Source organism: Coregonus lavaretus, assembly GCF_964263955.1.
Source record: "Coregonus lavaretus genome assembly, chromosome: 37".
NCBI lineage: Eukaryota > Metazoa > Chordata > Actinopteri > Salmoniformes > Salmonidae > Coregonus > Coregonus lavaretus.
Window position 1 is genome coordinate 23,633,918 of NC_140024.1, and position 16,960 is coordinate 23,650,877.

A 16,960-nucleotide genomic window follows, 5' to 3' on the forward strand; every position below is an offset into this window, starting at 1 on the left:
TGGGAACAAATTGAGTTGAGACTGATTTGCCAAATATTCTCTCAGCTCAGTGGGTAGCAGAGGAAATAAACGTGCCATGTAGCTGTAATTCTGACTGGACGGGTCCTCTAGTTCCTATGGTCTGCATCTGATATGGATAGACATTAGACCAACACATCAATACATCTGATATGGATAGACATTAGACCAACACATCAATACATCTGATATGGATAGACATTAGACCAACACATCAATACATCTGATATGGATAGACATTAGACCAACACATCAATACATCTGTGAGAGCGCTGCAGTGAAAGAAAACAGAATGAGGCAAGAGCACAACAACAAAACCATCAAATAAACCACTGTGAAAACCACTACCTCCTACAACACGAGTCCTGTAGAAAACACACACCAACAAGAGAAACACACCGACAGTCACACCAACTCCCTTTCTCTGATCTAGCCCAGTGTCAAGGGAGGCTGTGATCTGTGAGTGTTTGTCTGTTTGTGGCTCCTTCTATAGGAGTCCTCAGTGTGTGTTGTCTCTGCCTGTGTCTCCCCGGATGTATTAAGCTGAGCATTGTGTCCCAGTGTGTCTGTGTCTATCTCCCCAGGTGTCGATGGTGCTGATTGAATGTGTTGTCTGTGTGTCTCCCCAGGTGTCGATGGTGCTGTCGGCATTACAGGCTGGTAATAAGGGCACTCAGGCCTGCATCACGGCTGCCAGTGCTGTCTCTGGCATCATCGCTGACCTGGACACCACCATCATGTTCGCCTCGGCCGGCACACTCAACGCAGAGAACGAAGAGTCCTTCGCTGACCACAGGTGTGTGTGAGCGTGTGTGTGAGCGCGTGTGTGTGTGTGAGCGCGTGTGTGTGTGTGAGCGCGTGTGTGTGTGTGTGCGAGCGTGTGTGTGTGTGCGAGAGAGCGTGTGTGTGTAAGACAGCTGGAATCAGGCCTTAGGCCAGGGGTGTCACTCATTCCACAGAGGGCCTATTGTCTGCTGTTTTTTTTGTTTTTCCTTTCAATTAAGACCTAGACTACCAGGTGAGGGGAGTTCCTTACTAATCAGTGACCTTAATTCATCAATGAAGTACAAGGGTGGAGTGAAAACCCGCAGACACTCGGCCCTCCTTTGAATGAGTTTGACACATGTGCCTTAGGCCAACCTCCGCCCCTGCACTCAGTGACAGGAAGACCTATAGCCTAGTGATCAGGCAGGAGGAAGTGTCTGGACTGGAGTCACACTACAAATCATTCAGACTGGGAGGAGAGGAAGTCGCTCAGTACTTTAGATCAAACACTTCTATTAAACACTTAAGACATACTGTACCTTACCTGACCCCTGCCTCTGCAGATGCTCTGACAATGATGTTGTCTTTTTAACACTAGAACCACTTGGCATCTATGGACCCCCCTTCAAGCTAATGAGCAGTCATTCTGACTGCAACATTCTAACAGTGTAATTAATATATTTCATATATGCTATAGCAAAAATAATATTTAGGTTGTGGTCATGAAGGCCTTGGTTAACATTAGAATCCGATTTGTATTTTATTTCAAATGACACAATAGCATTTTCAGTAGTGTATGTTACTGTAGGCTATATGTAAAAACTAAAAAAAAGTGTTCAATCAATTTTATTCAGGAAGTGCCTTTGTTACAACTACAGTACCAGTCAACAGTTTGGACACACCTACTCATTCCAGGGTTTTTCTTTATTTTTTACTATTTTTACTATTTTCAAAACTATGAAATAACACATATGCAATCATGTAGTAACCAAAAAAGTGTTAAACAAATCCAAATATATTTTATACTTGAGATTCTTCAAATAGCCACCCTTTGCCTTGATGACAGCTTTGCACACTCTTGGCATTCTCCCAATCACCTGGAATGCATTTAAATTAACAGGTGTGCCTTGTTAAAAGTTTATTTGTGGGATTTCTTTCCTTAATGCGTTTCAGCCAATCAGTTGTGTTGTGACTAGGTAGGGGTGGTATACAGAAGATAGCCCTATTTGGTAAAATACCAAGTCCATATTATGGCAAGAACAGCTCAAGTAAGCAAAGAGAAACGACTGTCCATCATTACTTTAAGACATGAAGGTCAGTCAATACGAAAAAGTTCAAGAACTTTGAAAGTTTCTTCAAGTGCAGTCGCAAAAATCATCAAGCGCTATGATGAAACTAGCTCTCATGAGGACCACCACAGGAAAGGAAGACCCAGCGTTACCTCTGCTGCAGAGGATAAGTTAATTAGAGTTAACAGCACCTCAGATTGCAGCCCAAATAAATGCTTCACAGAGTTCAAGTAACAGACACAGGAGCCTACGTGAATCAGGCCTTCATGGTTGAATTGCTGTAAAGAAACCACTACTAAAGGTCACCAACAATAAGAAGAGACTTGCTTGGGCCAAGAAACACGAGCAATGGACATTATACCGGTGGAAATCTGTCCTTTGATCTAATGAGTCCAAATTTGAGATTTTAGGTTCTAACCACCGTGTCTTTGTGAGACGCAGAGTAGGTGAACGGATGATCTCTGCATGTGTGGTTCCCACCGTGAAGCATGGAGAAGAGGAGGTGTGATGGTGTGGGGGTGCTTTGTTGGTGACACTGTCAGTGATTTATTTAGAATTCAAGGCACACTTAACCAGCATGGCTACCGCAGCGATACGCCATCCCATCTGGTTTGCACTTAGTGGGACTATCATTTGTTTTCAACAGGATAAACACACCTCCAGGCTGTGTAAGGGCTATTTGACCAAGAAGGAGAGTGATGTAGTGCTGCTTTCTACAATGTAGAAAATAGTAAAAATAAAGAAAAACCCTTGAATGAGTAGGTGTTTCCAAACTTTTGACTGGTACTGTATGAAACAGAAAGCATATGCGTTGGAACATGGTAACAGCTTATTTTTATAAAGACAAAATAAAATACAAAATAGCCCAATCAAAAGACGCGCGGTCAAATGATGAAAACATCAGTAGTCTAAACGTCATTATAAACGCCAAGTGGTCTTGATAAATAGTGAAACTTGGCATAACAGCAATAATGAATATGTGTTGATTTGACAGCAGTCAACAATAGACAATTATTGTCAGCTCGAGCTTGTGTGCATCGTCACGCAATGGCATCAGTTGGATTTCGTTTAGCTGTTTTCCCTTGTCCTAACAGTTGTCACAATTTTCATAACTTTCACATGCTTGACACACCTTGACAAACCATTGTTTCATTGTAGTGTGTAATAGTATCCGGTTTTCTCTTGATTGTGTCCCGTTGTCTTGTCATTCTTCTGCACTGTTGTTGAGTACAACCGCCTTATTTTGCGCAGAGGGAGGGAGCTCCGGTCTCACTTTGTTCATGGTGCCTGCCAGACTTGTTTTCTTTGCAAGCAACTTGTTCGCCAATGGCATTGAAGTGAAGAAATTGTCCATGGTGACATTTCTCCCCTTGCCAACGTAAGGTTCCACAAGCCTCATCACCACGTTCGCCGAACCTCGTGCCTGCTGCCCGATGTGGATATTTTCCCAGAGATTGAAAGCCGTTCAGCATGTACAATTATGAACGGCCTCGCTGTGTAGCCTACTCCAAGTAGGCCAGAGTAGATTGATAAAACTGCTTTGATTGGGTGAACTGATATATAGGGTACATACCATTTTAAGATTAGACCTATAATTAGAATGGATCAATACAATAGAATGGCCCGCCCTGTTCTTCATTCACAATTGGTGATTACATAATTATGCTTATTTCGCTTCCCCTCGTTCATCAACTCACCCATTCTCCCCATCATACTTTACTTAATTTATTTCATCTGTTATATGTGTGAAATTAGTTTCGGTTTAGGTTCAGGTTCGAGGCAATTGTCGGGGGGATTATCAACTGGGCACAGTCGGGGGGATTATCAATTGACTCCTAAAACTGGTTATAACTCCAGTTCTGTTTGTGATATTAGGTTTCTAACAATGGTGGTGTGTTATATAGCCTTCTTTAGGATAAGTCGAGGAAGGAGGGGGCAAGAGTTAAACAATGGTAGAGTAAAAAAAACATAAAAGATAATGAGTAATCAAAATGACTGCTTTAGCAGTTCTAGTGTTAAGAGCTATCATTTTGAATGGGTTAAAAGCGTTTTGAGATCTTTGTGTTGGTGGAGGGTCATCTCATAGCAGGATGGTATTAATAAGACCATTGGGGAAAAAAATTAAAACTTAATGGTTAGCCATGAGCCATGGTAACACCTGTAGAATTTTAGAGATTTGACCGCCTTCTGTCTTTCTCGCTCTCTCTTTCGGTCTCTCTTTGTCTGTGTCTGTCTCTCCTCCCTCTCCCCGCACCCCCTCCCAGGGAGAACATCTTGAAGACAGCGAAGGCTCTGGTGGAGGACACTAAGATGTTGGTGTCTGGAGCAGCGTCCGGTCAGGACAAACTAGCCCAAGCTGCCCAGTCGTCAGCTAAGACCATCACACAGCTCACTGAAGTGGTCAAACTGGGCGCCGCCAGCATCGGCTCTGACGACTCAGAGACACAGGTGACCTATTTATTCATTTTAGGTGACATCTTCTGTCCCCAGAATAATCCTTAGTGAACAATTACTGTACCATTTTAGACTGTTTTTAATTAATTAATAAATACTGCAACTTTCCTTTCTTCAAAGAGACTGCTATTAAAAGTAGGAAGTACTGTAGCTATTTAAGGGGACCTATTGATGTACCCAACCTGGGATGGACTCAACCCCTGGTTGTGTCCTTATAAATCTGATGATATGTGTGTGTTCTGTATAGGTGGTTCTGATCAACGCTGTGAAAGATGTGGCAAAAGCCCTGGCTGACCTTATAGGAGCCACTAAGTGTGCTGCGGGCAAGGCTGCAGACGACCCGTCCATGTACCAGCTGAAGAGTGCTGCCAAGGTAGGAGACACAGTGAGACCCATAGAGGACTCTACTCTAAAGCCACTGTCTCTAACAGGCATTGTTGCGTCATCATCCCTCCTGGCTGTAGCTTTTCTATTGAAAATGCTGGAGTTATTATATATCTTCTTTTTGACAGAGTGCTTTTTAGTCCGGAACTAGGCTTAATCTGTGTTCGGGCAACCGTCCCATTCGGTTTGAACTGTGTCTAGTGCTATGAAATAAAATCTTGTAAGATGAAATCTTGTGATCTACGCTCAGTTGTCCCCCAGAAACATGGCAGAAGTGAACGGGATGTCTCCTCAGTCTGATATGTGCGTAAAGGGTGTTCTGGTGAGCGCTTCCAGTACACTAGATGAAGGCATGTTGTCGTTGTGTGCCATAGCAGCAGATGTCCTTCCCTTCCTTTAGGCCTAGCCATTAATCAACATCCTAGATACCTCTTATATGCTAACACCATGCTCTAATCTCATCCAGTGCTAGTCAATGACCCAGTCAAACGGAAAGGCAGTGAGATCTAAAATCACTGTTAGCCGCTACCAACCGCATGTGGTGGAAATGTAATTTAACAGACTGATGGGGTGTGTCCCTAATGGTACCCTATTCCCTATATAGTGCTTTGCTTGGTGCCCTGGTTAAAAGTAGTGCACTATATAGGGAATAGGATGCCATTTTGGACGCAGTCATAGTTATCCAGGGCAGTCCTTTTAACCTGCTTTTGGACAGTCTCCAAGCCCTGAAGCAGACAGACGGTAGATAACAGGTAGAGTATGGCTCATATTAATTTCAGCTCAAGCTGCAGTGCTGTGGTTCCTTTTGATGGGTGTTGTGCTCCCCCTGTCTTTCAGTTCCATATGGTGTTTTACGTACATAATACCACAGCACATGCAAACTGTTAACAGAAAAAAAGGTTAATCTCTCTGCCCACCAAAGGCAAGATGTCTCTCTGATGCCCCCCAGTGCTGTCTCACCCATTGACTCCCACACCGGTGGACCTATCTGTCTCTCCCACTGACATCCTTGGACCCGTCACCCCATTGTCCCCCCCTCTGGTAACCCACCAGGTGATGGTGACCAACGTGACGTCCCTGCTGAAGACGGTGAAGGCTGTGGAGGACGAGGCCACGCGGGGGACCAGAGCCCTGGAGGCCACCATTGAATGCATCAAACAGGAGCTCACGGTAAGCAGTCATCTATAAAGTTATTTACTTAATCAATGACTTGATTAAGACAGATGACAATGAACATGCTCTCTGTTACACTTTGTGGCCTAAACGTGTCCTCAAGCTAAGCTGTAAATGTTTTATTAGTTACATACTATAAAAGCATTGACACATTGAATCATCAACGGTCCGATGCGTTGATTGCACCAAAACGGTTTAGCTGCTAGTCACTAGATGGGCTCTGAACTCTATAACGGCCAAGGCCCTGTGTTTTCCCTGCTATCCTTATCTTTAGTGAGTGACAGAGGACCACCCATCTCCATTAGTTTGTGGTTCTAACTCTAAGCTTTATCAGTATCCCCTCAGGACAGCCTCCTAGTGCAGCTACTACAATTAGAGCCTTAATTAAACAAGGCTGTTACCATGGGATCAATAAGATAAACCAGAGTTCAAACTCAACAACCAGTGTCGCTGCATTGGGACACATTAGTATGCCTGTTGTGTGTTTGGTCATTATAGGACATTACCCTATTGGGTATTACTGCACATAGCTGTACAATTCAAGATTATTTGGAGAGCTGTTTAATATATTAAATCATTTACTAAAATCGATGAGGTTTTTAAGAAATATTGAATGTTGTTGTGTTGTATTTCTTCAGGTGTTCCAGTCTAAAGACGTCCCGGAGAAGTCGACCACGCCTGAAGAGTTCATCCGCATGACCAAGGGCATCACCACGGCAACAGCCAAAGCAGTGGCAGCTGGGAACTCTGCACGACAGGAGGATGTGATCTCCACAGCTAACCTGAGTCGCAAGGCCATCTTCGACATGTTGACCACATGCAAGGTTCTGATCCATACTCCTTACTAGGGCAGATACTACACCCTGTCCTCTACCCTTCTATCCTTTATACTTAAACCCTGACCAGCATGGCCATCTCCGACATGCTGACTACATGTAAGGTTCTGATCATCCCTAGTACCTAAACGTTATAGATGTTACTGGCCCAAGAGGAAGAACAGATACTATTGATATTACTGCTCATCTCATCCATACTGACCACCTAGAAAGTGAAACATCTGACTCCTAACACTGTGTCTCTGTGTCCCTCAGCAAGCAGCCTACCACCAGGAGGTGAACAAGGACGTACGGAGCAGAGCGCTGCTCTACGGGACAGAGTGCACCACAGGTTACATCGTTCTACTGGAGCATGTACTACTGGTAGGTTGTGTGTGGGTGTGTGTGTGGGTGCATGTGTGGTTGTGGGTGCGTGTGTAGATGTGTGTGTGTCCACAAGAAGAGTAGTAAAAACAAATGTAGGAAGCTATAGGCCTGTGTCGATCCTCAGCACCTTATCCAAAGTTGTTGAGAGATTCGTTTTTAATCAACTTGAGGGATACCTTCTCGAGTGCAAACTTCTTTATGAACTCCAATCTGGCTTTAGAACAGCTCATTCCACTGATACTTGCCTTATCCACCTTTTTGACCACATCAAGCAGGAAAGTGAGAAGGGGAACAAACAGGTATGGCCATGTTAGACTTGCAGAAAACTTTTGAAACTGTGGACCATGAGATTCTCCTGATGAAACTGAAATGCATGTGTCTAAATTATGTAACACAGAAATGGTTTAGGTCTTATCTGACCAACAGAACACAAGTATGTAATGTTGGTGATGTTCTGTCGGAGGCCAAAGAAATATCCTGTGGAGTACCGCAGGGATCAATTTTAGGGCCTCTCGTATTTCTTATATACGTTAATGATATGCCAGATACAGTAAAGTGCAAACTCCTGCTTTATGCTGATGACTCAGCCATACTGGTATCAGGGAAGGATACAGTTTACATAGAGGAGACCCTGAGTAAGGAATTGCATTTTGTTAGAGATTGGTTGACTGACAATAGATTGAAAATGTAGATTGCTAAGGGCTGACAAGATAAAGGTAAACTGTGCAGGCAAGGAGATTGAATCTAAAACAAGTGTAACTTATCTTGGTGTGTCCCTAGGTCAATCCCTTTCTGGAGACCTGATTGCTGCGAAAATTATTTATAAAATGGGGAACAAATTGAAATTTTTATATCGTAACACTAGATATCTTAACATCAAAGTTAAGAAACTGCTTGTGTCAACCTTGATTCAGTGTCATTTTGATAATGCCTGCTCTGCTTGGTATAGTGGGCTATCAAAAAAGCTGAAAAAGAGAATGCAGGTCATGCAAAATAATGTTATCAGGTATATACTGTCCCCCCTAGAACCCACATAGGGGTACAGGAGTTCCTGGAGGTGGGCTTGTTGCCTTTGGGGTCCAGAGTGGACCAACTTAAACTTAATCATATGTTTGATATCTTAAATGATTGTGCTCCAGGTTATATGAAAAACCACATTGATATGGTCAATAACCAACACAGTTACAATACCAGAGCTAGTGTTATGTCTTGTAAAATCCCAAGAGTAAACAGTACTGCGAGGAGCACCTTTTTCTATACAGGCATTTGTCTATGGAATAGCCTCCCCTTGGAGATCAAGCAAAGAAAAAGTAGAAATAGCTTTAAAAAGCAGGCAAAGGTTTTCATTTGGACAAGTTTGTCAAAATTTGAATGATAGGTATGCTGTGCAATGAATAGATTGTTTTAATGTGAAATTAATATGGTTGATTTTTAAGGTTAGGGAAAAGTGCAGTGAATAGTGCCACTTTTTAGGATGTCAATATAAATGAATGTATTATGGTTGTTTGTCATTTTGTCTTGCCTTTTAATCATTATGTGTTATTGTTTTTACCATCGAGGACCACTTTGGAAACAAGCGTTTTAATTAATACTTTCAAGTGATATCCTCTGGGTCCACATTGTACATTTTGTTGTATATGTCGGTTACCCTAAATAAATTAAATTCAAAAAGATTCAAAGGTAATAGTGATCATGGTGATGTTTTCCTGAACCACCTCTACTCTGTGTCTCCAGGTCCTCCAGAGGCCTACAGCAGAGCAGAAGCAGCAGCTGGTGTTCTACTCTAAACGTGTTGCGGGGGCTGTTACTGAACTCATCCAAACTGCTGAGGCCATGAAAGGTGAGAGAAGACACTTCACTGAACTACTGTACGCCTTGTTCATAATATAGTACAGTAATGATCATTTAGCAGATATACTGTATATCTCCAGAGTGTTCTATTAACATTATGTTCCTGCCTTCTTTGCCACAGATGGAGGTAAGTTAAGAATGTAACCAGTTGTGATTCAGGGCCGGCCATTCCATTGCCATTCATTCTTGAATTGTCACTCTTTACAGGCCCGTTACAGTCTAAAAAGATCCCCATCCATCCATCCATCCATCATGCTCTTCATTTCAGTTTCCATCTCACCAAAAAGACAGAAATGCTCATCACCATGTTCATTGCAGTGGATGCTCTTCATTTGCATATTATGTCACTGATAAGATAAATGCGATACAATCTTAAACACACTTAATGTGCTGTGCATGCCTTGGCATGTGTTCTGTCTCTATGTGGTCTCCATATTGTGAGGCATGCTCTGTTCATACACTGCTGTGTGTTTGTGAGTGGTAACTCGCGGTGTGTGTGTGTGTGGTAACTCACGGTGTGTGTGTGTGGTAACTCACGGTGTGTGTGTGTGGTAACTCACGGTGTGTGTGGTAACTCACGGTGTGTGTGTGGTAACTCATGGTGTGTGTGTGTGTGTGTGTGGTAACTCATGGTGTGTGTGTGTGTGTGGTAACTCACGGTGTGTGTGGTAACTCACGGTGTGTGCGTGGTAACTCACGGTGTGTGCGTGGTAACTCACGGTGTGTGTGTGTGCGTGGTAACTCACGGTGTGTGTGTGGTAACTCACGGTGTGTGTGTGTGTGTGGTAACTCACGGTGTGTGGGTGTGTTATGTGGTAACTCATGGTGTGTGTGTGGTAACTCACGGTGTGTGTGGTAACTCACGGTGTGTGTGGTAACTCACGGTGTGTGCGTGGTAACTCACGGTGTGTGCGTGGTAACTCACGGTGTGTGTGTGTGCGTGGTAACTCACGGTGTGTGTGTGGTAACTCACGGTGTGTGTGTGTGTGTGGTAACTCACGGTGTGTGGGTGTGTTTCAGGCACAGAGTGGGTGGACCCAGAGGACCCCACGGTGATAGCAGAGACAGAACTGTTGGGGGCGGCAGCTTCCATCGAAGCAGCGGCTAAGAAACTGGAGCAGCTGAAACCCAGAGCCAAGCCCAAGGTAGGAGACTACACCACCCACAATACACCTCACAAGCCACATGGATATTTTTAACCCCCAAATTCCACACTAATAACATAAGTGGGATGCATAAGTTGCAGCAAGAATGACAATCCTGTCAGTAATTTTGTCTTGGTGCTTGTCTCCGTCTGTTGTTGGTGTGTTTGTCATTATGTGTTTGACTGTCTGTTAAAAGACAGTGTCTCATCAGTTGCTGTGAGTTAGTGTTGGATCCATGGGCTGATGCTCTATTCACTATTTGAATGTCTAATACTTGTATTGTCTCTCCTCACATACAGTGAAAGTAGTGGCAACCTCTGTCTCTGGATTTATTCATGTTTGTACCCCGTCTGTATGTACTTTGGTCTGTCTACCAGTCTATCAGTCTGTCTGTAGCTGATATCATTTACATTGTTCAGGAGGAACCCCCTACTCTATTCTCTATGACTTTGACCTTCTGCTCACCCCTTCCTCCTTCCCTCTCTCCCTCATTCCCTCCCTGCTCTCCCTCATTCCCTCCCTGCTCTCCCTCATTCCCTCCCTGCTCTCCCTCATTCCCTCCCTGCTCTCCCTCATTCCCTCCCTGCTCTCCCTCATTCCCTCCCTGCTCTCCCTCATTCCCTCCCTGCTCTCCCTCATTCCCTCTCTCCCTCATTCCCTCTCTCCCTCATTCCCTCCCTGCTCTCCCTCCCTCCTTCCCTTCATTATTTTCCTCTCTTTCAATCCCTTTCTCCCTTTACTACCTGCTGTCTATGATTCTAACCCTTCTGTTCCTCCTTCCTTCCTTCTCACTCTCTCTCACTCTCTATCACTCTCACCCTCTCTCTCTCTCTCTCCCTCCTCCTGTCCTGTAGTTGTAGCCTGTCTGTCCCTATATACAGTAGCAGTACTCCTCTGATCAGAGTATAACCCCTGGAAGTCTTCTCTGCAGGCCTCTGTCTGATATGTTTGATATATTAGGTTGTTATTCAATTCAACTATATATCAAACATATTCCTACAGTGTCCCGCCCTGTCTACAGACTGTGTGTGTGAGGGACTGGTCTAATCTTGGAATGACAGACTGAATAACTTGGCATAGAATAGTTGTGAGTGTTTGTGTTCTTATTTCGTTTAGTTTGCCCCAAATAACAGATGTTACTGAGAAGTTTATCTGTAGTGCAGACAGTACGGATTTGTGATCAGATCTGTGTCGGTGAACTAGTATGAAATTGAAAGACTAACAGCTATACTCTAAAACTCAAACATCAAAATCATTATGTTTGCCATGTAATATGATTGCTGCCTATCTTTGTCTCTTCGTATGAGACGTCTGAGTTGTGACTGTCTCTTCTCCCCCTCAGCAAGCAGATGAAACGCTGGACTTTGAGGAACAGATCCTGGAGGCAGCTAAGTCCATCGCTGCAGCCACCAGTGCCTTGGTCAAATCTGCTTCAGCTGCCCAGAGAGAGCTGGTGGCTCAGGGCAAGGTGGGCTCTATTCCAGCTAACGCAGTGGATGATGGTCAGTGGTCCCAGGGTCTCATCTCAGCGGTGAGTACACACACACACACACACACACACACACACACACACACACACACACACACACACAATCTAAATAAAGCCTCTAAATAACCTTTATCACTCCTTTTTTTGGAAGTGCTGGAATTAACACGTCAATAATTCTAAGGGAATGAATCTTTGAAATGTATATGAACCGTTCTCTCTGTGTTCTGTCCTACAGGCCAGGATGGTTGCAGCAGCCACAAGTAACCTGTGTGAGGCAGCTAATGCCTCGGTCCAGGGCCAAGCCAGCGAGGAGAAGCTGATCTCGTCAGCCAAGCAGGTGGCAGCCTCCACAGCCCAGCTCCTAGTGGCCTGTAAGGTTAAGGCTGACCAGGACTCTGAGGCCATGAGGAGACTACAGGTACTAGAATGATGAATATGTCCCTTTCCCCCTAGGCACTTCTGTAGATCTTACACACCTATCTAATTGTTTCAGATCTACAGGGGTGCAGGGGGAGTAGGGGCTAGGGGGCCATTTGGAATTCAGGAGAACCCTACAAACACATTCTCATGATTAGCATTGTGTATTAGTTTTAACATGTACGGTGTAACATGTTATGTGGTATGATATTGATGGACTGTCCTCCCAAAGGCCGCTGGTAACGCAGTAAAGAGGGCGTCGGACAACCTGGTGCGAGCGGCCCAGAAGGCAGCGTTCGACAAGGCAGACGATGACAACGTGGTGGTCAAGACCAAGTTTGTGGGAGGAATCGCTCAGGTGAGACTTCAGGGCTCTGTCAGACTCCAGTCACATGTTGACTGTTCAAACAGGATTTACTCTTGTCAAGCCTTTCAGTTCTGTAAGTGGACACATTAAGAACCATTCCAATTGCATTTATCAGGAGCTGACAGCACTGTACAGCACGTTGTACAGGCTGATTTCAATCATGTGTTGTGTACTAACTGGTGCCTGTTCTATCTCGTGTCCAGATAGATTGCATGATGCTGACTTCAATCAGGTGTTATGTACTAACTGGTGCCTGTTCTATCCTAGTGTTAATTAGCTAGGTATTGTGTACTAACTGGTGCCTGTTCTATCCTAGTGTTAATTAGCTAGGTATTGTGTACCAACTGATGCCTGTTCTATCCTAGTGTTAATTAGCTAGGTATTGTGTACCAACTGATGCCTGTTCTATCCTAGTGTTAATTAGCTAGGTATTGTGTACCAACTGATGCCTGTTCTATCCTAGTGTTAATTAGCTAGGTATTGTGTACCAACTGATGCCTGTTCTATCCTAGTGTTAATTAGCTAGGCGTTGTGTACTAACTGATGCCTGTTCTATCCTAGTGTTAATTAGCTAGGCGTTGTGTACTAACTGATGCCTGTTCTATCCTAGTGTTAATTAGCTAGGCGTTGTGTACTAACTGGTGCCTGTTCTATCCTGTGTTCAGATCATAGCAGCCCAGGAGGAGATGCTGAGGAAGGAGAGAGAGCTGGAGGAGGCCAGGAAGAAGCTGGCTCAGATCAGACAGCAGCAGTACAAGTTCTTACCCAGCGAACTACGGGAGGACGAGAACTGACCTATAACCTGCTGATACTGCCATGCTGCCGCTGTGTGTAGGTGTGTGCGTATTGAGTGCATTTGTGCCTGTGCGTGTGTATGTAGTATGTTACCACACACACGAGCGGTGGCCCAAATTGACTTCCTCAGTGTGCAACAAGGTTAAGTTGGCCTTTTAATGTGCCCAATCAACCAGTGGGGTCCAAGCCCAGAATGGGCCGTGGATAACCCCTGTCTACTGCACCTGCAGTGGTCTTTAACTACCAACAATTGTTTACTACCACTATGACATGACTTGGCTTGTAACGGTCTATTACCCTGCAATACCTGCCAGTTAACCTACACCGGAAAAAAGTGTTCTCTGGAAGCAATGGATTTGTAACAGCTGAACAAGCTGGAAAATGTGCATCCTAATGTACTTTCTAAATACTTTGAATGTCTTTATCTATGGAGCTCTGAAGGTACCAGTGTTGACATTGAATCTCCAAACTAAGGGGATGTTTCTAGATGTAAGCATGGTCTTAAAACCTTTTGACCGGACTTTCTTTCATAAAGGAAGAAGCGAGAATGTGATATGTTTGGTGCATACAGTTCAGTAGACATTTACACACACATTGCTATTCATTTCCTTATTTATGAGACAAGTCACAAATGATAGCATTTCATACACATGACTAGCATTTGAAATTCACACTTATTGGGCAATTTGACACTTATGCTTCCTTGTCAGACAGCAAGTAATTCAGACAGTTGAGGTATGTGGACCATATTGAAGAATAGCTTATGGATCTTATTTAATGGATGCATTACAGTGACCGTTTCTGTCGCATTGACCGTTCGGCTTGCGTAGACACTTTAAAAAACATCCTTCTATAGATGTGCTCTTGACACCAAGTAACCCTCCTATTTTTAGACTGAAGATTGAAATATATCGTGTTGATAAACGCTTAAACTTGGGTCTAATAGCTAGAGACCTCTTTACTACAACCTCTTATGATGCATTACAATGTATTACTGTTATGTCTGTGATTTGGAGGCAGAGTTACTACAGAATACAATTTTAGCAAGTTAAGATACTCTGACATTTACAGTAAGCTTAACTGGTCTCATCCCTCCCACTACTGCAGATCTCCTAGCGCTGCATAACCTGGACCGTGGGTAGTCAGTTAACTGGCTTCCCTCTACTATTTTCATTAGTTTACAGTTGATATTGAGCCATACAGCTGACATTCATAATGCAATACTATGAAGGTGCTGTAGGGGGCAGTGATTGGTGTCCTCACAGCCTCCTGACATGCAATGTAATGAAGCTCCTCTTGCTTGCTCTTTTCAAACCTCAAACACTACACCTCTGAAAACCGTTCAGATACTGTAGGAAAAAATACTAATAATGTAGGAAACAACTGCTGGTCTTGATCATTTATTAAGATTTTAACTAGGAGTTGATTGATGAATTTAAAAAACATCCATGCAATCTGAAAAATGTTATAACAAAGATTCTCATTAATAAAGTGTGATTTCTCTACAACTCATAATGCAAACTGAAATGGATGGCTCTCATATTGTAACACCCCAGACCTCTTGAATGAATGCGAAGCGGACTATGCACAATGTACTGTGCTTCTGATGGTTACCCCTGCTGTCTTACACGGGGCAAAGTCCCCCATCCCTCCATAGGGGCCTGTTGGACCATTACAGTGGATCACATCCTTTTATTGTTCACCTGTTGAATCCGTCTCTCGCTTACTCTAATGGTGCTCTGTGTAACTGTAGTGGGAAATGCTACTTTTGAAGTATATTTACCTTCTTTTTGCCAGGGTTGTGTTCATTAGGCACCAAAAGGAGGAAAACTGACTGAAACCGGGAGTGACTACCTAGAATTGTCCAATAGGAAATGCTCATAAAAAATATTAAAAATCCTAATGAACACAACCCAGGTTTGGTTCTAGTGTTTGGTTTTATTAGTTTTATGGACAGTCAGTGAGTGTCGGTTAGCAAACTAACAATTATTGTGAGGTAATGTTCTGCTCTTGCGGTGTCAGTCATGTGCATGGCTTCGGGGTTCTGCTATTACTTTCGGAACAGAAAATACACCTACAGTACACAACGCACTGAATGGTATTGGTATTCTGAACATAAGGACAATAAACCCTAACAAACTACAAATGGTCCACGTTAGACATTTTTTATTCTGTATTGATGTGTGACACTGGACTCTACAATTCAAACAGAGGTACAGTTCTGTCTGAGTTCACACATCTGGTCTTTGTAGTATTATGTCATTAGTGCCTTAGTCTGTAGCCCATACAGCGTCTGGTCTGCTTGTGACAGCTTATCTAGCTGGATAATGGAGTGTGGTCAGTATCAATGAGTAGGTTTTTTAGTTGTTCCTGTCATAGCCTATTACCAAGAGATGAAAAACACGGCAAGATCCATGAGGCCTCACAGGTACTACTGTATTGTCCTATAAACTGTACCTCTGTCTCCATCTTTCTGCCTGATGCACCCATGGCCTTGAGGGCAGAGACGAATGTGTCGCTGTGTAAAAAGTACCATCAGTATATGTATACGTATGTATATGATATATATGAAGACAACACATTTTTGTACTGCATTCCATGGGCATGTACCAAGGCTTCTGAACTATGTACGTATGACAGATTGGAGTCTGTTGTTCGGTTATTGTAAGTTACAAGTAAATCATAGAAGTTTTATGGATTGCATTTCTTCTTTCTCTTTCAAGCCACGATGAATAGTTTTTTTGAATTATAAATGTAATAAGGATATTAAGATATATAGCTGTCACTGTTAATGTAGTGTGACACATTTCAATGGTAGGGAGAAACTATTCATACCTGTATGTTTTTCCTATAATGAATTCAATGATAATTAAAGTGCAGTACTACAAGAAAGATCGATATGAAGTGACAATGACATACACTATGTAAACTATTTATCTGGCCACAAGAAAACATATTTTTTGTATTCACTGAAAATAAAGGTTTTCAAATTAATATGGCCTGCAGAATTGTGTTGTTTTTACCTGTTGTGTTTTTCAGTTGTCTTATTGAATACAGGAATGTGATCATGAATGGACAGGCTAACATTGTGCCTGATTCCAGCAGCCTTCTCCTAGATTAATCTACATTCTCAGGTTCAGGCCAGCTGGAAATCAAGTCACAGATGACAGAGGAGTCGTATTTTTGCACTACTAACGTATAAGCCTGGGATTCCTCGATCATGTTGTTTAAAGATGAGGTGAAAGCCTGTGACAGACTACTGACATGTATACTGTAGTAAAGCTTTAATAATCACATAAATCATAGCATCACATCCTGCACATAAAAACATGCACTACTACCGCAATAACAGAACATGATCCTGTGGTTTCAAGAGACAATTACTGCTCTAGAGGAGACTTCTTCAGGCAGGGTCCCTTTTTAAGCTGCTCCTCTGTCAGTGGAGTGTAAGGTAGATTGGTATTTCTGAGACAGCAGTGAGCCTTGTGCTATATTGAGCTGGTGTTGGTTAGAGCTGAGACAGGTACTAATTCTGGCCCGCTCTAAAGTCTGAGGGAGGTGATTTGTAAATTACACTGGCACAGCTGCTCCCTCCTTCTGCAGGATAGTAC

At 43.2% G+C, this 16,960-nt stretch overlaps 1 protein-coding gene across 1 annotated transcript in view; it reads left to right on the forward strand.

Annotated features, from left to right (window-relative positions):
• LOC311111668 (talin-2) overlaps window positions 1-13,428 on the forward strand; it is a 115,650-nt gene extending 102,222 nt beyond the window's left edge. The window contains exons 47-58 of the mRNA XM_084154457.1: window positions 648-814; window positions 4,337-4,520; window positions 4,774-4,899; window positions 5,964-6,080; window positions 6,722-6,907; window positions 7,175-7,282; window positions 9,020-9,125; window positions 10,157-10,281; window positions 11,624-11,812; window positions 12,006-12,188; window positions 12,420-12,545; window positions 13,220-13,428. Coding sequence (XP_084010583.1) covers window positions 648-814; window positions 4,337-4,520; window positions 4,774-4,899; window positions 5,964-6,080; window positions 6,722-6,907; window positions 7,175-7,282; window positions 9,020-9,125; window positions 10,157-10,281; window positions 11,624-11,812; window positions 12,006-12,188; window positions 12,420-12,545; window positions 13,220-13,348 — 1,746 coding nt within the window. The 3' untranslated portion in view covers window positions 13,349-13,428. The remainder of the gene's footprint in view (window positions 1-647; window positions 815-4,336; window positions 4,521-4,773; window positions 4,900-5,963; window positions 6,081-6,721; window positions 6,908-7,174; window positions 7,283-9,019; window positions 9,126-10,156; window positions 10,282-11,623; window positions 11,813-12,005; window positions 12,189-12,419; window positions 12,546-13,219) is intronic.
• Window positions 13,429-16,960: the final 3,532 nt, after the last annotated feature.